Source organism: Cucurbita moschata, unplaced genomic scaffold (genome assembly GCF_002738365.1).
Source record: "Cucurbita moschata cultivar Rifu unplaced genomic scaffold, Cmos_1.0 Cmo_Scf00005, whole genome shotgun sequence".
NCBI classification, from domain to species: Eukaryota; Viridiplantae; Streptophyta; class Magnoliopsida; order Cucurbitales; family Cucurbitaceae; genus Cucurbita; species Cucurbita moschata.
In genome coordinates this window covers 6,031,286-6,054,673 of record NW_019268521.1, presented here as the reverse complement: position 1 = coordinate 6,054,673, position 23,388 = coordinate 6,031,286, and the positions used below count along the sequence as shown (strand labels likewise).

Sequence of the window (23,388 nt, the reverse complement as noted above, 5' to 3'; positions counted from 1 at the left end):
GGCAAATGCCTCTCCCAAGTCCAACAGTGAAAAATTTGCCCTCCAATGGCTATCTGTTTCTTTTACTTTTCTTCTTCCCTTTGTGTTTGCTGTGACTTTGGATCTTAAATAGAACAGCATTTTGAGCTGTTCTCCAATCTCCTCAAATAACCATACCATACCAACAAGCTATACAACAACTTCCACCCTCTACAATTTTTAAATATGATCAGAATTGAGTTCTATTAATAGTTTCGAAACATAACTTAAACAAATTAATATCAGCAAAATATCTCTTGAACATATGTTTTTGGCAAAATTTCTCACCAGAAAGGAAAAAAAAACAAAAGCACAACATATTGATCATGAAAGGTATTTTCTACTCTTTTTTTTTTCCCACAAAAGAATTGCCATATATTTTCCCTGATATGCTTTAAAGTGCATAATATTGTTCTAGAAAACTTCAATTAAAACTAGATGAGTTCCTAAAGCTTTGAAGTGCCTTTTTATGGCCTTTCAGGTCGATTGAACGCTAATGGTTCAATTCAAGGATGTATTTATATCGAAGAATATAATATGAAGCAAATAGCTATATAAGTTAATGAACATGTCATCTCAATATTCTATGAATAGAATTAATAAGAAATATTAAGCAGAAGCACATTATAGATTTCAAACATGTAATTGAAGTTTTTTAAAATTTAAAGACTAGATATTTAATATAATAACTCAGAACATAAACGAAATATAGAACCTAATATTTAGTATTTTCAATAGATTCTTAACCATATCAAGAATGAAAGTGCCAATTTGATTTTGTGCTGAGTGTCACTGTCTTGAACGATGTTGAGCCACTAGGCAAAGTGAAAGTGATAATTGACCAAGTGCGCATTACTGGTAATGGTTTTGAAATATTAAAAAAAAATGTGTATATATATGAGAAAAAGAAAGGTGCAGAAAGCTTTAAACCCCACCAAAGGCAAGTCAAATGAATCCAATGGTTCTCTAAAAGTACTTGGGACGTGTACCTGATGGCATTTGATGGAATGTTGAAAATAATGGGGTTAGCTCCTCAAGTTGGGGAAGGTCACTGGCTCCATGTCTTCAGCCACCACTGGCCAAAATCACTGATTACCAATCAGAGTATCGAAGCCCTTGAATGGGGGCAACTCTGTAGATTCATTACAAGTTTGATTGATTGAATAAGAGAGCCATTTTCTGTGCATTGTCAACTCCTACCTGTGGAGAAAAGGCTCCATTATCGATTGGAAGTGTTCAAATAAAAGCATCCTTATCTTGTGGAATTCAAATTCTGATTGTAGACCATGTGCCTAGATTACTATTGAATGGTTTAACTTTCATATTCATCTTCATATACCAGTTTCTACAACACAATTAATTGTTTCGACAATAACCATACGGTTACATATAGAGTCAGTAATTTAATAACACTTGAAGATTAATCAAAGGAAAGCTTATTGAATTAAAAAATTAAGATGATATGACAAGAATCTTGACAAAGAACTAGAGCACCATCTAAATTGATGTTAAATGGATGACAGTATATTGCAAGTTGTAGTTCGAACAATAGTGAAGCTATCAGCTAACCTAAACCAATGGTGTTGAAAGGCATCGAACACTACAGGTAGGACGAAGGATGAAAGGACCTAGTAATACAATTTGAAAGTAACAATAAAAACACAAGGCTATGAAAAATACGTGGAGACTGCTTTGCAGCGAAAGTTGCATTTTATCTTAATAGACATGTTAATCGGAGAAGTGGGCAGCTTCACAAAGATGGAACATGTAAATAGGACCCCTCACACCCTAACCTCACTACCATCATAAAATTATCAAGGCAATACACGCTGTGCTACAGAACATCAAAACGACAATGCTGGTTCCCGTGCTATACTTGTCTGGCAAGAGCTACTTTACTACCATTAGATTTCTAGGTACTGGTTATCAACACTTGGAAAAGATCTGGTAGACTAATGTCAACGTACAAAGAGGAACCCTGCAGCTCAGGTCAACGGAAAAGAATGAAACAATTTTCATGTTAAATGATGTACAGGAACCGTCTCCTAAAGACCTGTTGTACTTAGTTTTTCCATAGGATTTAGTTCTGTTCTCAATATTTTCCGGTGTTTACAATCACCCAACTAATCACCAATATCTTTCTTATAGATGCAGTAAACAACCCCCACCTAAGCAAACAACATGCAACACAATAACATCTAGTGTTCCACCCCCTCTCTTTCTTTTCTTTTTGATAGAAATCATGTCATCCAAAATCTAAAGTTTAGCTCCTATTATCAACTATCCAAAAGCTGTATTCATGTTGTTTTTGGAGGGGAGGGGGTTTCCTTTACCCAAGCCCTAGGACTATTTTTCCTCTTTCTTGTTTAAAAAAAATTCAAGAATAAAAAATACACATCTTTTCACTTACCTGGAACTAAGTTCTAAATGATTAAGGAAGAACCACTACTTCAATTACCCTTTTCATATATTCGACCATCTAAAATTTTGTACTTCTCTGCGTGTGTCTGTATGTTGGCAGGTATCTATCTAAACAGCCGATGGTAATGAATCTAATGATGGATAGAGGATGGCTGCAGGTCGGCAATGATGAGGAAGAGGAACAATGAATAGAAAGGATGATATTTTGCAGCAGCAATGGAAAGAGGAAGGAGAAGTAGATGGATAACATACAAGGACCAAAAAAAAAAAAAACATTGGAAAATAACTAATGATTAATGTTTTGAAATACATCAAACATTAATGTATTTTCTGAAGGATGTTAAGTTATTATATGTTCTTCTAGTGTGAATAAATGCGTGCCTTAACCAAATTGTCGGCCCCTAGGTTTTCTAGTTTTGTGCCCTTTGAGAATGTAAGACAAAGCATATTAACTTATGAATGAACCAAAGGAATAAAGAGAAGCATAAACAATATTGCTGCATACCGGGAACAGCTTCAAAGTCATAGCATTTATAAGATGATCAATCGAACTATCTCTCCCAAAAAGCGGAATGACTTGACTGCTTCTCTCAAACATTTATTTTTCTCATCCCGAGACCAGTGCTGCATTAGTGCCAACATAGCAGCATAGGTTATCAAATAGTAAAGCAGAAGCTAAAAACAGCATTCACTAATAGAATTTTACTGAATATTCTACGAAATCAACCTCTCCAAGCATGTTAAGCTTCTCACGAACGTTTTTCAGTAATTCTTCTGCATCCTCTTCCCATGTATAAAATTCAAGCTTTCTTCCTTCAAGGAGTCTCTCAGAAACCTTTGGAAAAAGATTAAAAAAAAATCATAATAATTTTTTATCAGCTAACAGGCAATAACACCATGCATATATGTAAATCTCAAGTTATAATATTTTTTAGGATAAAAATTATTTCCTGTGCAGCGTCTTATGCATGAAGGAAGCCACAAGTCATCGAACACTATTTATGATATTAACGCCTGATGGTTGGTTTATAACTCGTGACTCAAATATAAAATCACATCAGAGACACCTCCTTCATGGGGAGAGGCTACCTAATCATCTTTGTATAATACGTTCTAAGAGAAGAGGTTAGGCAATACGTTTCTTTTTTTTTTTTTTTTAATCTCAGATCCCAGTAGCATCAACTTGTGAAATCAAAAACATCAGAAGGCTTCATATACCTGTTTCGCTATCACTTGCCCACCTGCTATATGTGAAAAGTTGATATTATAATAATGGGAAAGGAACAAAGGGGCACTCCTCTCAGCAAGTTCCTCCAGATACTTAGCATAAGAAATTCCTGAACTGGTCGGATCAGGTATCACAATACCCTGTGCACTGAACCATTCTAGATCCTTTTCAAGACATTCTGAACGTTCCAACCCTGATTTTCTGAAGTAACTATCTGCAATCAAAATACTGGATTTCAGTCTTTTGCAAATAAAAACAAAAGGAACACCATCTGTCACTTAACAATAAATGACCTTGTGAGTTCTAACCTCACTCGAACAGGATCTGTTCTATTGGTTGTACATGTCTTTTGAGTACATTTTTCAATATATCAAAAACTTAATACTCATACTAAGTTGATTTACTTTCGAAAATACTAGTCAAGAGTGCATATCATCCAATTACTACTAATTCTCAAGAGAACCATTCGAACAACCTAGAATATCATAAAAGTACCAAATGTCCAGCAGCTATAGTAGAAACCATAACCCTAGCATCTGTGCACTCACAAATTTGTATAACTTCTATTTTTTAAAAAGAGAAACAATTTCATTAGATCGTTGAAACACAACAAAAACTCCAAACACCTAGAGGTGAATTACATAAAGGCCTACCAATTGGAGATTAAATAAGATAAGCTATAATGAGCAAAAGGGTACTTAGTTTGCACCAAAAGAAAGCATAAGAAAGAACAATTTCCATAAAATGATCGAAAGAGAAGAAGAAATTCCTAAAAATACGATCATTCCTTCCACCTCAAAGAGACCAAAAGAGAACTGTGGGCAAGCCAAAGGACCTTCTAAGAACCACGAAAAGGATGGCCCACCAAGATAGATGCAAGGAGATAAAAGATGTTATTGGATAACGGTAAAGACAAACCAACAGCTTCCAAAATACTAAACCAAAACAGGGAAGCAAATGGAGAATGTATAAATAAATGGCTTGGTACTCAACATTAGATTTGCATGTGATGCACCAGGAAGGAGATAGGTTGATATAAGGAATTCGTTGTTGTAATCGATCAGCCGTATTATTAACTCCAAGACTAGGCTCCCAAGAGAATATTTTGATTTTCTTAGGATAAGTATCCTTTCAAGTCACTGCATAAAGGTCCCTTAAAAGTGAATCAACAATACCCACCAGATCTTCCATAAGAGATTTAACAGTAACCTCTAAGAAGAGGACAAGTCCAAGTGTCATGAAAAAGTCTGTAATCTAACTGAAGACAAGAGGTGTGAAAGATGAGCCCACTCAATTGTTTCCAAATCATTAAGATTACGATGAAGGCGCAAGTTCTATGTATCAGTTGCCGCAACCGACACATCTGCCACATTAGCATCAGGATTAGAAGTAAGCCGGTACAAGCACAGGAAAACAGTATAAAAATTCCACAACTTAACCAAGAGTCCTTCGAGAAAAAGGTAGACCTTCCATCTCTAAGGCAATGTTGAACACGACCAGCAATCAAGTCCACTGTTTGACAAATAAATCTTGGAAAGGACTTACAAGAACCATATAGAACGGATCGAGGTCACCTGTTCCCAATTGCAGCCGCATGGTACATAGCATCAATAAGTTTCCACCATAAGCATTATTTTCATTAAGAACACGCCAAATCCATTTGGCCAATAGAGCTAAATTTTGGTGCTGAAAATTTCCAATTCCAAGACCACCCGTCAATTTAGGAAGCTGAGTAGTCTCCCAATTCATGTTACGCATACCCCCATCCCCTCGAGAACCTTCTCAGAAGAAATCACAGATAAGCTTATCTATTATCGTTGATACTTTGGTGAGAACTCGTAACAAGGATGAATAATAAAATAAGAATTTTAGAAATGTATCTCGATAAGGAAAATATTGAAGGAAACATTGGTGAACGAGAACCACCCAATGCAGAGTGCGGATTAGAAGAATGCCGTCAGATCAATGAGGAAAGTTGAAAAGTAACAAACTCCTAGCTTAATGTGCACAAATTTTAGATATCTCTAAAATTTACAAAAACAAATATTGGCATCTAAGTATCTTGAAAAAGTCGATGGTTTCTTTCCATCAAAAGGTGTCGAAGAACCACAGAGGAATCTCTCCACTAAATTATGGTCTTAACAAAAAACCAAGACCCTGAAAGTTATCTAGGGAGCATCGGAGAGATATCCTGCAGCCAGCATCAGAAGATACTGAAAAGATTCAATAGGAATAACAAGCAACCAGAGGCTAAGGAGCAGTGAGTATCTAAAAATCTATAAAGCAGTGAGTATCTAAAAATCTATAAATAAGAACTTAACTCAGAACCCGAAATTTTAAAACAGAATAAAAATAGTACCAACTTCTACACACGAAATCCTAATAACCTAGTGTAACCATTTATCTAAGTCCCGACAACACAAATCTCTACAGTCACAGAAACCTATATTAGTCGGCAACATTATCATGCATCCTCTTGTCTTGGTTATATGAAATATAAACAATCTGGAAGAGAAAATGCTGGGAGGAATCTTACAAGCAACGTCGCTGGATTCATCAACGATTAGCTCCACAGTGCTGAAGACGAGCTTACTATCGACCAAATATTTAAGGAACCCTTCCAAGCTCGGTTGCCAAGTCTGTGTACCATCCCCGTCCTCATCATTATCATCGTCACTCAACACCAAATTTTCGTCGTCTTTCTCCTCTACTTCAACTTCGCTGGATGAATCCACAGCGTCACCAGATAACTTTTTACCACTAACATTATGAAGCCTCATGGCGACGAACCTTAACTCCTCAGTAATGCCTTTGCTCTCTCCAGGATACTCTCTCCTGTACCTCTTTTTCTTCTTCAGAACCGGCGGAGCAGAGCCCGTGCTTGTCGCAGTCGTGGAAGGCAGAGGAGCAGAATGATTTGAATCCGAGCAGCACAACCTCAGAGCACCTCCATTTCTGAACTTCATCGTCCGAGTCACTACACTTGTACAACTCCTCAAAGGTCTCGAAGAACCTAAGAAGGAGGAAGAAACAGAAGCATAAGTTGAAGAAATTCGTTCGAAAGAACGCAGCGATACGCTTTCCGGCAACGACATCGTCACAGGAACAGTCAGGCTAAAGATTGTTGTTCTGCAGTATCTGACTTCGCCGGTATCCTTGGAATCGAAGCTGACAACAAGAAGGCCGGGCCTGAATAGAGCACGAAACTGGGTTGGGCTTGCAGACCATCTGATATCTACTTTTGTATAAGGTCCCAGATCTTTTGCAAAATAAGTTCTCTCTCTTCACGCGCGCGCACGGTTATAGTGTCCGAAGTTTTCCAATTATAACAATAAATTTTTAATATGATTTTTTTTCTTTTTTTAAAATTTTCTAACCATTTTCTTTTCAACTATTAGTGTAACATGAAGATATGTATTATCACGCAAATTTAATATTTAAAATTACCATTCTCATCTTTGCATTTTCTACTACATTCTGAAAATTATATTTCAAACACTAGCTCCATCTCCACATTTTTTATGTCATGTTAAATATGAATAAATTAAATAAAAAAAATGTTTTTTTTTTTTTACTAAAAAGAAAGATTAATCCGTGATTATTTCTTCTAATTCATATTCTCATTTTACATCATCTGTTACCATGTATGTACAATTTAATATATCTTCCTACCCCTAACCTTGAGCTCAAATCAACACATAAGGTTACAGAAAAGGGGATAACAAACAACATACTAAAAGGAAACAAATTTTGGGGCCAATGGCTGTATCTTCTAGTTTCTACGTTAGCATTCAGATCGTAGACGATGCCACTTGAATTCTGGTCGAGAAAGCATGTCTTTTCGGCAGCATCAGCAGCAAATATATCAGAACCTTGTGCCAGATATCCTCTATGACTATATACAAATATATGTCACTACAAAAATGCTAGAGGAAGTGGTTTCCTAACCATAGCGAGATTTCAACTTCTGCAAAAATTCCAATGTCTCTGTGTATGAAGGGTCAGCGCGGCTGAGGGGCTTGCATGAATTTATGTGATCCGTTGATTCTAACACCTGTATCGCAACCAAAAAGAACATAATAAATCTCAAAAAGTGAGAAGTTCAATGAAACGGAAAATGAAAAACTGAGTCGAAAATTGCTCTTTTAATATTCATGATCACCATGACTTGAACCCTTCAAAGGAAAAGTAACTAATTAAGAAGGTATTTGGTTGGTGTTTTCAGAATCTACTGTTTTCCTATTTAGGTAGATGTCAGTTTTTCGGCAGGAGAGAAAAGGGAGAGGGAGAGAGATGGGGAGGGAAGTGGGGAAAATTGTTCTGTTCAAGATAAATTAATTTAATGAACCAATAACTTTTGGACGTTAGATCCTAGGATTCATTATGAAATATTTTAATTCTCATGCAAAATCAAATAAAACTATCAAACACTCATAAAAAATCTTGAAAGCATTCCACTCTTAGACATCGATATAAGGCTCCAACAATAAAATCAGAAAACAGAAGGATCCATTGAAGAAACTCTTATACCCAAAACAAAACCATGAAATATAAATAATAAATAGACAAAGATGCATTTAACTAGTTACCTATCTTTAATAGAAAATGCATGATAAAAGAACTGATGAAGCTATATAATCAGAAAGAACGCATTAGAGAACCACATGAGGACCATTTCCAGAACAGCAATAGCATGCACCGTCCATTACAGTTTCACCAGTTTGCCCAACAAAGTATCATAAAGAATAGCTATATGGGATATATTTAAGACAAGATATACAGCTTATAACTCTACTTATTAAAATTAGGCCACCTAGTTTTCATGAAAACTAGGTCTTCCTTAAAATTTCCAGATCAAATCAACAGGAAAAATAATCATTTGGCAATTTTCATGGTATACTGGTCCAAACTAAAAAAAATGATATATGATGATACTTGAAACTTATGTGATTTCTATATTACAAAATAGAAACTAATCATACTCACAACTAGTTCCCCAAAGCCAGGATATGCGGATTCAATAGGAACAATTTCCATTCGGAAAGCCCATCCTCCATAACCTTCAACAATTGGGGTCACCTTCGTCTGCAGATAATCATAAGCTGCCTATCACTCTAAAAAAATAAACACGAAGGAACGTTGTCTTTCAACTCAAAAAGTAGACTACCTCACAGAAACTAAGAACCTCAATCAGTCCTTTCTTATGGAGGTGACGGAGAAAATCATTCAGCTCCACCAATCTAGGAGACCCACTTCTCAGCTCTCCTATCTGAATAACAAGAGATGTGATGGATGTTAGTGTAAAAGTTTGAACTGATTCCCAAAAAACAAAAAAGACATCAAACGATTAATTGCTCCTCAAAAAGAGTCACTTCGTTAATGGAGTCAAATACTAACGGTAGGGGCAGGGCGGAATACAAGACCCATTCTCCAAGGCATGTCTGCTAGTTTGCTGCCAAAATGTGGGCAGCTATAGAAGACCTGAAGTCAGAGATCAACAAGTTGCGACTGATAAGAAGATTGAAGACATTAAGATAGAAAACAAAGCAAGTAAAACAAATATTGCAAGGTAACATACAACTCCCGCTGTATTTTCCACAAGGTTATCAATATTTTCTTTCTTGGCTTTATACAGCATTTGCTTGACAACCAGCCCTCCCATGCTGAAACAAGAAGGTTGCATTTGGTTAGAGGGTTTCGGTCACACGAGGAAAGCATGGACAAAAAAATTAATAATAACGAATAAATAGACGCTGCATAGATAAGATCAAAACTAAAAGATATGACAAATTGCAAGTGCCTATAACTTGAGTGCATTACAAAAACCAGCAATGAGCAACCTTATACACTTTTTTTTCAAGCAAAAAGAAAAATCAAAACAAACTCTGCAATGAAGAAGGCTAGAAAATCAATAAAATGGTCGAGGCATCAAGCTCTCAAAGATTTTCCGATGAATGCATCAAAAGCATCTACAACCTTTGACAATAACAGCAAAAAGAATATCTTTAATGTGAAGAACAAAAAATATCACCAAGATAAAGAAGACAGCATTTAAGCAGGGAAAGGAGTCCAACTGAAAGAACAGGAGGAAGGATGACAAAAGAAACCCCAATCTCACCAATCTAAGAAATGACCACAATGTAGAAATCTAAGTGGAAAATGATATTCTTTGAGGTAAAAGATTTCACATCAGAACAAACAGGTAAACCAAGCTAGCCTCAGGTTTGTTATTCTTAAATTAAAAACCGGCATTCTTGTACAAACCTGTGAGTAACAAATACAACAGGTCGATCCCCAATTCCAGCAGCGACAAGCTTATCCAGTAACATGGAGCTGACTTCCTTCATGATTTAAATAGTAAAAGTTGATGAACCAATATAAAAAAACAATATAAAACACTCTCAGAAGAGGACCAACAAAAATGAATGAAGAAGCTTCAATCTCTATTTAAGTGCAAGAATACTAAAAAATCAAAGTAAACAACGTTGAAGTCAAACTATTGACATCACAACTGCAACAGGAAAAATAGGAAATTATTATTCGTTTATGCAGCAACTGATGAATTAGAAATCCAGCTCTCTTCCATAAAAAATCAACCAAACTGATGGTAGCATACTGCATTCCATTGGACTGCTAAAGCTCGGTAAAGAGGAGAAGAAAGACCGCATCAGCTAAAACCACTAATGAGCAGCATCAACAATAGTGCAGTGCAGAACAAGTGCACATTCTCAAAATGAATTTGGCTTTGGAGACAATAATATGTAAGGAAAAATATATAAACTTCTAGGAATCGCTATATTTCAAGTTAATTTAGCAAACAAACCTGAAGAGGAAGGCTAGCCCCAGACCACTGTGTGAGATTTGTCTGCACAAGATTTGTAAAATCAGATCTTTTATAGACATACAGTCAAGTTTGCAACTTTAGTTTCTGATTTTACGAAAAATAGATTTTCAAGTTTGCAACTTTAGTTTCTGATTTTACGAAAAATAGAACTTGAAGAGTTCAGAAAAATACCTTGTATTTAAGGGTAAACATACGAGCCCTTGGGAAGTCAGATGAAAGCCATTCACCTGGCCAAAATGTGCCTAGTTTCCCTGCCTCCTGATCAATCTTCTCTACTAGTCCAGATTTTGTTGAGGATTTGTCCTCAGATATGCGCCATGACTTGTAAGGTCCACCACGGAGGCCATGAATAAAAACAACATCTACTAAAGGAGAGTCTAGCCTGGAATCATTCTGAAATGTATGAGATGACGATGAGGTATTGTTATCATTTCCTATAGCAACACCATCAATATCAATGAAATTAGCTTGTGAAAGAGATGACTCGTCCTTTTGAACAGTGTCCTGATCCTTTTCTTCATGAACTTTCCAGTGAGGAAGTTCGGGGTTTATTAAAAAGATCATATCATCATAACGGGGGCAATTCTTCTTCCTGTTTGTAGAATCAGTATCAGAGGGAGAACTATTGTCAGATGCTCTACGGTTAATACAAAATATATTTAGCAATGTGGCTCTAGCATAGCTTTGCAATTTAGCATCATGGCAACCAGGAATGGCCCCATTGGCACAATCCTCAAGCCATCTACAAAATTCTTCATCAGAAACAATCTCCTTCTGGACTTTCTCTAGAAGTGAAAGGATGGTTAAAAGCCGAGCAGCATGTCTACGGATGTGAGCTGTAGGCGGTACACGGACACTAGATGAGTCATTTTTCTTCTCTGAGAGTGATGGTTCCCCAGAGACATTTGAAGTACGTTCTTGAGCCTCAAAAGCTCTGGATGCATCATATGCTTCCATGGCTGCCAGCTTCTCATAATCATCACATAACAAAAGCCGTCTCAGCAAAAAGAGAACGCCAAAATCAGCTATTCTGCTCTGACATGAAGAATCATCAGCACAAACTTCAGTCAGTGCTTTAATCCCCTTTAATGTTGCCATTGCAGAATCAGCTGCATCAAACTTTGGACTATTCTCTTTTTTTATATTCTTTAAATGTGCTACAAAAGGTTCACGTGAAAGTAAATCTGCCAACGGAGGAGAGGTATCTAATGAATCAGTAGTTGCACCAAACTGGTGTACCACGAGGTTAACAACTGCACCTGCTAGCTGACTAGCAACTTGACTGGCAAAAACAATGTTTGACTGCTCAATCTTAGTCTGCAAAAATTCATTGGGAGAATTTTAGTAAAATAAAATTGACAAAATACCCTCATTCATACATGCACTGCAACAGCTTGAAAGAACCGTGTGGCAAGAATATGTGTGGTCTACACATGTAAAAATCATTTTGATGCTAGTGAACAAAATGATGAGTAATAAAGTGTATCTGATTCTATAATTAAGAAAATAAAGATATCTGCAGACCTTCACTTTGTCATTTTTAAGCTCAGTGGCTCCATTCACTGCAGTCTTCTTAGTAGAACCGAGAATTTCAGTCAGCAGTATAGCCAGCCATCCTTGAGAAATAGGTATGGAGCTTGGTCCATAGTCTTCAAGAATGCAAGATAAGATTTTAGTTGCAGAAGACCTCAAAGATTCAGAAGAAAATTTGCCAAAGACCCATTGAAGTAGTATAGCAGACCATCTCTGACTCTCTTCAGCTGATAGACGCATCCACCCAGTGCTGAGCAACTCTAATGCCTTTGCTAAAGCTTCTTGAAGCTCTCCATGTTTTTGGGTCCGTATAGCAGCATCTCTCATTAGATGAAGACCCTTCTCCATAATATTCTTTTGTGCCTCAGGGAACCGTTCAACAGAAGCCAAAAATGCAGACAAAGCAGCCTGAGCCAAAGGGATGTCATCATTTTTACTTGCATGAGAAACAGTAGAAAGAAGGCTTGAGCTCCAATCAGAAACAGAATCATTTAAGGGAAGATTACGATCCTCCAGTAAAAGCCTAGCTACCAAACTTCCATGCCATTTCACAGACCTTTCAGGTGCCATTAGTGCAGTCATGACAGCATGTCCGTCTTGATCTAGTTCATGAATGTGCAATCGGTTCAGTTCTGATGCCATTGACCAATTTGCCAACGCCCACGCCGCAAAAGGTACAGCAACATGCGCACAATGCAAATCATCCCACAGACCAGGAACAACAGAAGAATTGGCTACAAGTGAGCTATCATGCTTCTCTGATACTAGACTTTTAGGTGTATTTTTCACCAGTTCTACATGACCAACATCAGAATATGCCAACTTCACAAACCCACTTGTTCTAGAAAGTCCCAAAATGGAAGTGCCTCCAAGAATCTTAATTCCTATTCCTTTGATTCCTCTTCCACCATCTTCATCTTCGCCACCACTTGATTCATCAAATTGGAAACCCCCTTCCTCAATAACTTGAATGGCTGCTGCAATATCTCTAGTTTCAGCATGCGCGGGCAAGGATGGCTCAAAAGCAAGCTTCTCTAACCTATCACAATTGGACGTAACTATATCCATGATGGCAGCCACAAGCATGCTCCTACCTTTCAAAGAATCAGAAATATCGAATGAACTACGTCTTGGATGCTGTCCCACAAAAATGTGACAAATATCAATTGGAAAACAAGACTTATGAAGGAAAATATCAACAAAATCCTGAGTACAATATTCTACATTTTGTTTCAACGACAAAAAACCAAAGAATTGACCGCTTTGATGGCATAAAGTGAACAACATCTTAAGTGGACGGCAGATTCTCACATGCATCCTGACCTCGCGTGTTAACTGTTACATTATCTACCAATTTCACTCTAAATCCACTTTCTAGCCATTTCATAGTAACGTAATTGTTAGTCTACCCAACAACCTTAACTTCCTTTCATCAAGAGAACTCTTCCTCAAATTATAGACTTACTAGGTGGCTTTTGATATGCATGACAAAAGGGACAACAAATAAGGTAATGAGGAGGAGTCTCAAGTACCGTACCAGAAAAGAAACTCAATATATTTGTAACTTCAACGTAAGAATTAAGGTATCTGTCTCAAGTACTAAAACTTCAATGTATGCCTAATTTCTTTTTCTTTTTTACACAAGAAATATGTTAAAACTTTATTAATCTCAAATTTTACCTGCTCCGTTCGCCGAGGCTTACACGAGAAGATGAACCTCAAAAGATTTGGAACAGCACGAGGCCTGCCCAGGACGGAAGCAGACACATCAGGATCAGCAATCAAGTAGGCCAGCGCTCTAGCCGACTCGGCCTGAGTTCCACATCCATCCCGAGGAACCGCCACCGACTCGAGCAACCAATCCACCACAGCACCGCCTCCCGCCCCGACAATCGCCGCCCTACGGCTCCCATTGGCTGCAGCAATGTCAGCCAGCAATGCCGCGACCCTGAGTTCAAAGCCGGACCGGACCTCATGATTGGCTGACGACATCACAGACCTTAACGATTGCCAGAGAACCGAGGCGGCAACGCCAGTTTGTTTAATGTGATGAAAAAGTCTCTTAAATGAATCGCTAGATCTCTGAACTGCCCCTTCAATCCCATCATACAAGGGATTATGAGTCTCCTGGGGGCGATCAGACCGATTTTCAGAGGGAAGAAGGGCAATGGAAGCGACCAAGGCAGAAAAAACAGCAGCGGAGATAGTTATAATCGAACTGCGAGAAAAAGAAGCGGGCGATGCATTAGGCAACAAACTGCTCTGTGGACGATGCAAAATTGGAACTGGGGGTGAGACTAGAGGCGAATTCTGGAGACTCTCCGAGCCCTCGATTGATTTTTGCGCAGTAGACAATGAAGAAGAAGATGAAGACGATGAGGAGAAACGACGAAGATAGATCAAACGATGAGAACACCGACTTCTCGCCCAAGCACAAAGCATAATTTCGTAATCCAAACTTGGAGATATCGAATTTCCCAATTCTTATTCACGCGAAATTTCTCAGCAAATAGAAGAAATTGAACAAACTATCTCCTTGTTCTTCTTCGTTGCTCGCTCGTCAGATAAAACGTAGTGCGAAATTGCAGGCGTTAATATATGGCGGGACGAGAATGCGCAATTTGTACGGTAAATAAAGTCCACAGGGAATTTTCTCGCAGAAAGTGCGAACCTCGGAAGCGTGAAAAACAAAATAAAACTAAATAGTAACTGGGCCTACTGGTCCTGATACTGGGCTCAAATTTTCGGCCCGTGATTGGCAGGCCCGGTAGGAAAGGCCTGGGTTTAAAGGATTTTTTTTTTTTTTTTTTTTGTGGTTTTTAAATCAAATATAAATTTAAAAAATATTTTATTAATTTAGTCTATTAAATTTTTTTCTTTTTTTTTTTCTTTTTTCCTTTTTTTTTTTCCAGTATAAAGAGCAAAATTTTAAAAAATTTAAGCAAGGAAGCGTTCCCTCCTCACCTTAGTTGCCATTTCAAGAACCAGACGAGAGAAGTCTTGTTACGGAAGAAACTTCAAGTCTTGCATATCAGGCCGGCCGGAAAGATTGAAGCGGACGAAAACTTTGGGAATGGAGCGGCTACATAGAATGTTCGCCGCTGCCAGGGGTTCATTGGGGCACCCGCCGCCGGACTCGGCCACTCCTGATTCGTCGGAGCAGGTCTACATCTCCTCGCTGGCGCTTCTGAAGATGCTCAAGCACGGTACTGTCCAAAATGTAGTTGCCATTTGTTTTTTTTTTTTTTTTGGTTTCTTCGGCTCATGTGTCTTTCGGATGTGCCACAGTCTTAAACTGAAATAATATTTAGAGGTTCCGTAGACTCTGCCGTTCTATGAATTCAATGAATTTGGACGGCTTTGCTCGGTTTTAGGTTTAGGATATTGAATGTAAGTTTTGTTATTGGTAATTAAGATCGTAAATCTTTTTCCGTTTATGTAATTCGCCACTGCAATTTGCATAATAGGACGAGCTGGAGTTCCCATGGAGGTAATGGGCCTGTTGTTGGGGGAATTTGTTGACTGGTACACTGTGCGTGTGGTCGATGTCTTTGCTATGCCGCAAAGTGGTACCGGTGTTAGTGTTGAAGCTGTTGATCATGTATTCCAGACCAATATGCTTGACATGCTTAAACGAACTGGACGGTAATTTTCTTTACTTCCGAATGTCTGTGAATATAGATTTAGATTTTGAATGACTTTCTTTGCTACAGAGAGCATCTTAAAGATTAAGTTGCTGAAAATGAAACTTTAGATCCTGCCTGTGACGTCTGGGAAGCGTTGTGCGGTCCAGTGCGAGTTTAGTTTTTGGAATAGATCTGATGCTAGCATAAAACTTACGTAGGTTTACTTCAATTTCATTGACAACTATGCAAATGGACATTTAGGAAGGTCCTGGAATGGTTAAACTCTAAGCCAATAAGATTTGTTGATGTCAATTTCTCTGTTGAACAACGTGCACGTGCACTTTGGAGGGATAGTTGGCTGGCCTGCAATTTTCTTTCTTATTTATACCATTGGGCCTTTGTCTAGAACCAGAATCATTTCTCATGCTGATTTCAACTCTTTACTTCTCTTAGGAAATGACTCCCTGAATGTGGGTTCAATTCATTTATAAGTTTAAGTCATCCCCGTTTCTGTGGAGCACTACTCACTAATTTATGATCTTCTTTTATATACATTTGTTTGGTTGTGCCCGTTTAAATTGAATGACTCTCCATTTTTAGGCTTCTCCCCTTCACTTGTTTCTTTAGCTTTAGTTTTGCTTTTGGTCTGTATTTCAGTTGACAGTTTCATCAAATGAAGGTATATAGAATTAAATAAAGCAATGAGTTCATGGATATGTACCTAACTATTGGCTAGTCTGTGATTTTGTGTTTTGGGAGGGAGGGGAAGCTCTTCAATTACTCCCTTGATCCATGTACCTCTGTTGATAAATAAATTCAGCCTTATTAGAGTCCATTCTTTTCTACTTTAATTTTTCTGAAGAATAAAGATAGAAGTCACTATTAACATATAATCTTCTGCTGCCCATTACCTTCAACTGTTTGATTTTTTTGTCTTCAGCCCTGAGATGGTCGTAGGATGGTACCACTCTCATCCTGGATTTGGATGTTGGCTCTCTGGTGTCGACATCAATACTCAACAGGTTTGTGGTTCTAAAACAACCTCCATTTTACATTATTGTTATCCACCTTATTGTTTAATCTTTCTCGGGGTTCGTGCTTCTTTTTTTTTTTTTCTTGTATAAATATTCATATTTATCTGGGATTTTGTTTTTTTGTAATAATTTTAGTGTACATTTTATTTTCTTGGGTCTTCCAGCTACGGAAAAAGTGTAATGAAGTTACTTGTTTAGCTTGACTTGAGCGCTTTGGCAAATGGTTTGCAATTGAGATTAAAATGTGATGCTGGTATACTTTCATTATCATTTGTAGAGTTTTGAAGCTCTTAATCAGCGAGCTGTTGCCGTAGTTGTGGATCCAATCCAAAGTGTCAAGGGGAAGGTGGCTATTGATGCCTTTCGTCTAATTAATCCCCAAGCAATGATGCTTGGCCGAGAACCACGACAAACAACATCAAACGTCGGCCATCTTAATAAACCATCTATACAAGTGAGTATTGAACAAATACAATTAAATCATTCTAGCTTTCATTCTACTGACTCGTGCCATTATTTTCAGGCATTAATCCATGGATTGAACCGCCATTATTACTCTCTTGCAATTACCTATAGGAAGAATGAATTTGAAGAGAAGATGTTACTTAGTCTTCACAAGAAGAAATGGAGTGATGGGCTAACAATTCGACGATTTGACGCTCACTCGAAAACTAATGAGCAGACCGTCCAGGTAAGCAAATGTCTTTTATCCTTCTAGAGGTTGCATTTCTTCTTGTGTCTTTCGAATTTTGAAAATGTAAAGAGTGATGATCTCGTCTTAATCAAATATCTTGACGACTCACTTTTCACAGCTAAACCTGATAAAATTGAACACAGCAACCTATGTTTTGATTTATGGTGCAGGAAATGCTGAACTTGGCTATCACGTACAACAAGGCAGTGCAGGAGGAAGGCGAGTTGCCACTGGAGAAGCTTGCAATGGCAAATGTGGGAAGGCCAGATGCCAAGAAGCACTTGGAAGAACATGTCTCCAATTTGATGTCATCAAACATCATACAGACATTAGGAACTATGCTCAATGCTGTTGTGTTTTAATCGAACTACAGTCTCGACACGTCCCTGCAGGAAACACAGGAAACACAGGAAACACAGGAAAGATTCTTAATTCAAAGTTGTAAACTCTCTGATTTTCAATCATGCTAAAGAGGGTCTTCTTTGAATCATAAATGCAACTCTAAATTCTAAACGAGAGTTGATTTCGGTTGTACATGACAGCAGCGTTAGTTCGACACTTGAGATGTGAATTAATACATGGGTGATTCCGAATGTTTGAATGAATGTCAGAATTCTATATCTTGTTTATAACAAGTCATAGGATTCAGAATTAATTAAACAAATTAAAATTTTAAACACCAATTAGACATAAAATTGATTAACTTTATTATTGAATAAAACAAAAATATTACGTGGAGTAGCAAATAAGCGAGTTCCTAGAAATAACTTTATGTTACTGCAAATATTTCCATGCGGATGGCAGAAACTGTAATTGTGGAGATGACGTGGCAAGGTTTCTCCGGCGAAAGGCAGCATAGTGGGGCCACGACCAGTTGAAATTTCAACAAAAAATCGAGCACTTGCCATTGCAATTCTGGACAATTGCGTTGCGGTTCTTCTTCTTTATTTGGTCGGTAAGTTCTCCATTTCCCATCAGAATCGTCTTCATCCTCCCGATATTTTTCATGAAGAAAGCTTGAAGACAAGGACAAACTGAGTGGAAGTGCTTTATTATCCAGAGCTGCAAGATTTACTGGATTTTGGAATTCGGAGAGGAGAGAAGAGGAGGAGAAAGATGTGGGGATTTGGAGGAAGGTATTACTGGGGAAGAAGAGAGCGAGTCGGGAAGGTCGAAGGGATTGTAGTTGCGTTCGCATGGATGTCTAGTCAGGAGAGGCACTTGAAAAGATATGTGGATATGTATTCCTCCCGGGGTTGGAATTCACTTGTTTGCCATTCTGAATTCCTCAATATGTGAGTTCAACTTCCCAATTTACTTGTTTTCTTTTTCCCGCTTTGATTGTCACTGGATATCCGATTTTGATATTGTTGCTGAATCTATGAGCTTACTAAATACCACCTCTGTTCGCTCCAGATTTCTAGCGGCCAGTCTTCAAATTCCATCTGTATCTGTAGTTGTGTTCTTTTAACGAGTACGCTTAGCGATATAGGCAAGCTAGGGCCATAGGGACATGGGATTTTGGATTTACTTTCTTTGTTGGCTGAAAATTTGAAGAAAATAATGCCTACATTCATATTGCAGTTGAATTAACGCTGGGAGGCTTGTAGTTTGTTTATTAAAGTTCTGAAATCGGGGGTTTTAATCCGGCCTCTGATGTCTTTTCCCTGGCTAAGACATTTGGCTGGCAAACACGTCTAATTTTGATGTTTTTGATGGACATTTGGAGCAGGTTCTTCCCCGATAAGGCTGCATCTCTGGCATTTGACATTCTTAAAGTACTAGTCGAGGTTAGTACTAAAGTAATTTTGAAATGCATAATTAAAATAATTGCTCAAGTCTAAGCTACCTAGATGCTTTAGTAACTGCTGAAATTTACTTTCAGGAGCTAAAGATAAAGAGATGCCCCATAGTGTTTGCATCATTTTCTGGTGGGCCTAAAGCATGCATGTATAAGCTTCTCCAGGTGAGCTTTCTCATACTTTTCTATTATGGTTTGCTCAAACCACATAGGGGCATCCTTTTGAGGACAATCAGATTTTCTCTCACATTTGCTCTTCATGCCATGGCAGATAATTGAGGGATACCATGAACCGCAGCAACATTGTTCGGTAAACGTTACTCTTTGCTGTTCAATCTTTATTCAAAGATATGAGAGGAACCCATATGGTTTTACCTGAATTTATTCGATCTGTTTATTGTATACTCTGGCTGTAGGATGGTTATGAACTGGTCAGGGACTGTATTTCTGGCTATATTTATGATTCCAGTCCAGTTGATTTTACCAGTGACTTGGGAACTCGATTTTTGCTTCATCCAACTGTGCTGAAAGCATCTCAGCCACCGAGAATAGTTTCATGGTTAGCGCACAACATTGCTTCTGGTCTTGATGCGCTTTTCCTCAACAGATTTGAATCACACCGTGCAGAATATTGGCAAACTCTTTATGCCTCAGTTGTAAGCAATTTAACATTTACTTGTCCCAATTCAACTCAAGTCTACAAGATTTGAATTCACCTAACACTGTTCTAATGCAGAGTATGAAAGTTCCTTATCTTATTTTGTGCTCGGAAGAGGATGATCTTGCTCCCTATCAGACCGTCTTCAATTTTGCTCATCGACTTGAAGATCTTGGGGGCGATGTTAAATTAATCAAATGGAATGGCTCCCCACATGTTGGTATGTTTCTAAGCTTTTGCATTCTGTATGTATGGACATTACTCTTCTCTATGGGAGTCTATGTGAGATCCCACGTCGGTTGGGGAGGACAACGAAGCATTTTTTATAAGGGTGTGGAAACCTCTCCCTAGGAGGTGTGTTTTAGAAATTTTGAAGGAAAGCTCAAACATAACAATATCTATTAATGGTGGGCTTGGGCCGTTACAATCTGTGTCATAGAATATAGTGATATACTATTGTATTATTTCGTTTTCTCTTGCACATTCCCAACCGGAGCCGGAGGCACATATGTTGTCAAAGTTCGCAAGTAGTTTACAGCAATATTTCTATCTTTTGTTAGCCAATAATTATGTCTTTTACCATGTGATTGGAGTTCTTCAAACGACCACCTGTGAATTGTACAGGCTTTGAAGTCTTGTTTTCTGATTGCATATTGCAGGGCATTATCTGCATTTTCCCATTGAATATAGAGCTGCTGTCACAGAGTTGCTAAGTAAAGCCGCTGGAGTTTACTGTCAAAGAACTAGACCTGATGAAGAAGTAATTGCAGTAGATAAAATGAATGGTGACTCTTACAAAACAACACCTGACGTTAGAAAAGCTGCATCTTCATCGAGTAGTTTTCAGGAGCCTGCTCTTGCTCCAAGCGACCACCTTTTCTTCTCCAGCATCGTGGATGGCTTTGACTACAGGGGCATTGGATCCATGCATTACAAACACATGGAAGGAGTATTGCAGCTACCTAATTCGCTGAGTACCATTCCTCATGGAGTTCTCGGTCAAATCCTTTATGATGTTTGTGTTCCAAAGAAAGTCGAGGATTGGGATATCGGATCTTCAAGTTCTTCAAACAACGTCTTGCGCGCACAAACAAGACGACGTACCTCCTTCAATCCCATCAAATTGATGCGTCGCTCAAGACTATAGCCATTCATCGTGTGAAAATCCGACCTGATACTCATTTGTTGCCATCAATTGCACGTCTTGCTTCAGAACATGGCCTCCGCCAACTTCGGCTCTTGGGCAACTTTGGAGCAAGCAACAATGTAAATGTAAAGTAGAGCCCCCCTGCAAATTTGTAAACCAATGAGGAAAAGACGTAGTTTGTGATGTGAGCCCTTCAAATTAATAAAAGGTTCACAGAAACTGCCATTTAAAAAGCTTTAAATAAAATGGTGGATATTAGTAGTAGTGACTTCTATAAAAAGTAGTATTAAGAACAGAGTTTCTAAAACTTGCAACTTTGAGCACTTAGCTGAAGATTGCTAATTACTACAAGTTCTCTTCCTCCACGTTTCACAGTAATGTCTAATTTTCTTTAGAGAATTGATTATGTTGTTAATACCTATATATGATTTTGGGCACTGCAAGGCATTTCCAGCTTTGGCTACTTCAGTCGCTTTGCCTTCGTTGAAAGTATGAAGGTTCCTGTAAAAGACCGAGTCTTGCATCTCAGGTTTCTTTATACATCGTCCTTCTTTGCGCTTGGCTCGACCGATGGATATGTTGCCGATGATAAACAGGTACTATTAGCTTATTCTTGTTCCTTCCTTTTGTGATCCATGGACAAATGCTGTTGATCTTCATCGATGTTTTCAAATTTCTCTGAACGCGGCTGTGATGACAGGTCCATCGTGAGAAGTTATTTCGAAGGCCATTGCTTGAAAGATTGCATTGCAAGCTGCATCTGAGGGCATTCCGATACTGCCGGAAATGTTATTGCTCGCATGGTAAATACTGCTTTTTCTCTGATAAATTCAGTTGGATTCATGCGGTGGCTGAAGTCAATGATTACTGCTTTTTCTCTGATAAATTCAGTTGGATTCATGCGGTGGCTGAAGTCAATGATTACTAACTTAACCAACAAAAGATCAAAGATCATTCAGTGGAATAACACTCATTTTGAATTCATAGCTCCATTTTGAATTCGGTGGAATAACTTTGTTGTTGTTTACACTGGAAATCTGCTGTGAAATCACTTAAGTAAGGCTGCTCAAATGGGGTTTACCAATGACCAGTGAGCAGCCTACTTTGATTTCGTTTATTCCTTAGAGTGAGTTTGACATGATCTTTATAGCTGTGAAATATACTTTTAGCTCACTTTTGAAACTTTAGCTAATTTTGTTGCATAGTCAAAAGCGAATAAAAAAAGTAAGATAAATCCTCCCTTTTTGGCTGTTCTTTCCCTTTCTCTTTGAGCAGATTCTTCTTCCCGTTTCTATCCATACTTGTCGCTTGTCCTACTAATCATTTGAGTATTGCAGAACTTATGCAATTTAAATTTGGTTAAAAATATTTTTTATCTTCTTAACAAAATTTAGCAATTACCCCATTACATTTTGGCCCAGGAAACGATGGGTATTCTTTAAGCCATGTCGATGACGTGGTCGTAGTGCATATTGCAGCGATGCAGAGAGGACGAGTAGGATAAAGATATCTTGTAACTGGAGAAAATACATCATTTGTGGACGTTTTGGACACAGCTGCAGACGTTACTGGTACAAGAAAACCAATTTTCAACGGTGCTATATCCAGATGGAATTTTCGAGATTTGTTGGGTCATAGCCTAAAGCTTAGGTTCTCGAGGCAGGTGGGCAAGCCTGTGGTGGTTGATTGAAACATGAGGTTCGGTTTCAGTTTTGATCTCTGAGTCACCAGGAAGCTTCCTCTCATCCAGCCCCCCGGTACGTCATGGCCCTATATGTTTGTTATTTTGCATGAGATTCATGGAAATTGCTTGCATATCTCCTGTACCCAACATGAACATCCATCAAATAGTTTGAGCTTTTGCATCAATCATAGAGCCTTAATCAACCAATACTTAACACAATCAATGCATGGACCAAAGTAATATTTAATCGTCAATACGTGACCTAGAAGTGCTTACTACTACACCACACTACACTTGGCTCTACACATTTACAAAACTAACCCATGTCCAGTCCCTAACAGGGCCAAGGAAGGGGACTTCAATCCGTATTTCTTATCCCCATCTTCGCCCAGGCTAACGGAGCCTTATGGGGGGAGAGTGGACCCTCAAGAAGCACTATTGAGAGGAAGATGCTTGGCCCCTCTTCATTATCTACCGGGTTTCAAACCTTTCTTCAACGTAGGTAACAACGAGCGAGGCAGAGATGGAAGAGATCGAACACAATATAGCCTATTTTGAAGATAAAGACGTGCTCTCGATTAGAGGTCAGAAGTTTAAATCTTCATTATAACTTTAAATTTCGTTAATACAATACCGACTTACCGACTTGTTGGATTGATTAGTACGATGACATGAGGGGGGGGGGGGGGGGGGGGGGGGA

General features: G+C 38.3%; 4 protein-coding genes across 8 annotated transcripts; 2 read left to right on the top strand and 2 right to left on the bottom strand.

The window, feature by feature from the left end:
* Positions 1 to 74: 74 nt before the first annotated feature.
* Positions 75 to 6,905, bottom strand: LOC111442592 (probable inactive heme oxygenase 2, chloroplastic). Of its 4 annotated transcripts, none has more exons than XR_002710325.1 (6): positions 6,204 to 6,904; positions 3,658 to 3,881; positions 3,167 to 3,274; positions 2,945 to 3,063; positions 1,008 to 1,218; positions 75 to 189 (listed from the first exon to the last, which is right to left on the bottom strand). XR_002710325.1 is itself a non-coding variant. In XM_023080002.1 (5 exons), the coding sequence occupies exons 1-4, from the start codon at positions 6,760 to 6,762 to the stop codon at positions 2,971 to 2,973; spliced, it is 984 nt and encodes a 327-aa protein (XP_022935770.1). In that variant the 5' UTR covers positions 6,763 to 6,905; the 3' UTR covers positions 871 to 1,214; positions 2,945 to 2,970. The 4 variants fall into 4 exon arrangements, 2 of the variants coding, with proteins under 2 accessions (XP_022935770.1, XP_022935769.1); XR_002710326.1 differs by lacking the exon at positions 75 to 189 and adding an exon at positions 196 to 873; XM_023080002.1 differs by lacking the exon at positions 75 to 189 and having other exon boundaries at positions 871 to 1,214; positions 6,204 to 6,905.
* A 349-nt stretch (positions 6,906 to 7,254) lies between these two features.
* On the bottom strand, positions 7,255 to 14,691 carry LOC111443412. 2 transcript variants are annotated; one of them, XM_023081215.1, is made up of 10 exons: positions 13,725 to 14,691; positions 12,036 to 13,181; positions 10,683 to 11,828; positions 10,491 to 10,532; positions 9,932 to 10,008; positions 9,246 to 9,330; positions 9,065 to 9,148; positions 8,835 to 8,936; positions 8,654 to 8,752; positions 7,255 to 7,721 (listed from the first exon to the last, which is right to left on the bottom strand). In XM_023081215.1, exons 1-10 carry the CDS (start codon positions 14,484 to 14,486, stop codon positions 7,611 to 7,613), a joined length of 3,654 nt encoding a protein of 1,217 aa, XP_022936983.1. In that variant the 5' UTR covers positions 14,487 to 14,691; the 3' UTR covers positions 7,255 to 7,610. The 2 variants fall into 2 exon arrangements, with proteins under 2 accessions (XP_022936983.1, XP_022936984.1); XM_023081216.1 differs by having other exon boundaries at positions 12,036 to 13,138; positions 13,725 to 13,809.
* Positions 14,692 to 15,000: 309 nt separating this feature from the next.
* LOC111443413 (26S proteasome non-ATPase regulatory subunit 14 homolog) lies at positions 15,001 to 17,899 on the top strand. The gene is made up of 6 exons (XM_023081218.1): positions 15,001 to 15,250; positions 15,512 to 15,689; positions 16,611 to 16,692; positions 16,982 to 17,158; positions 17,228 to 17,395; positions 17,569 to 17,899. The coding sequence occupies exons 1-6, from the start codon at positions 15,118 to 15,120 to the stop codon at positions 17,758 to 17,760; spliced, it is 930 nt and encodes a 309-aa protein (XP_022936986.1). The 5' UTR covers positions 15,001 to 15,117; the 3' UTR covers positions 17,761 to 17,899.
* Positions 17,900 to 18,304: 405 nt separating this feature from the next.
* LOC111443154 lies at positions 18,305 to 21,268 on the top strand. Its single transcript, XM_023080831.1, has 7 exons — positions 18,305 to 18,693; positions 19,131 to 19,188; positions 19,284 to 19,364; positions 19,471 to 19,509; positions 19,616 to 19,855; positions 19,936 to 20,077; positions 20,517 to 21,268. Exons 1-7 carry the CDS (start codon positions 18,515 to 18,517, stop codon positions 21,002 to 21,004), a joined length of 1,227 nt encoding a protein of 408 aa, XP_022936599.1. The 5' UTR covers positions 18,305 to 18,514; the 3' UTR covers positions 21,005 to 21,268.
* Positions 21,269 to 23,388: the final 2,120 nt, after the last annotated feature.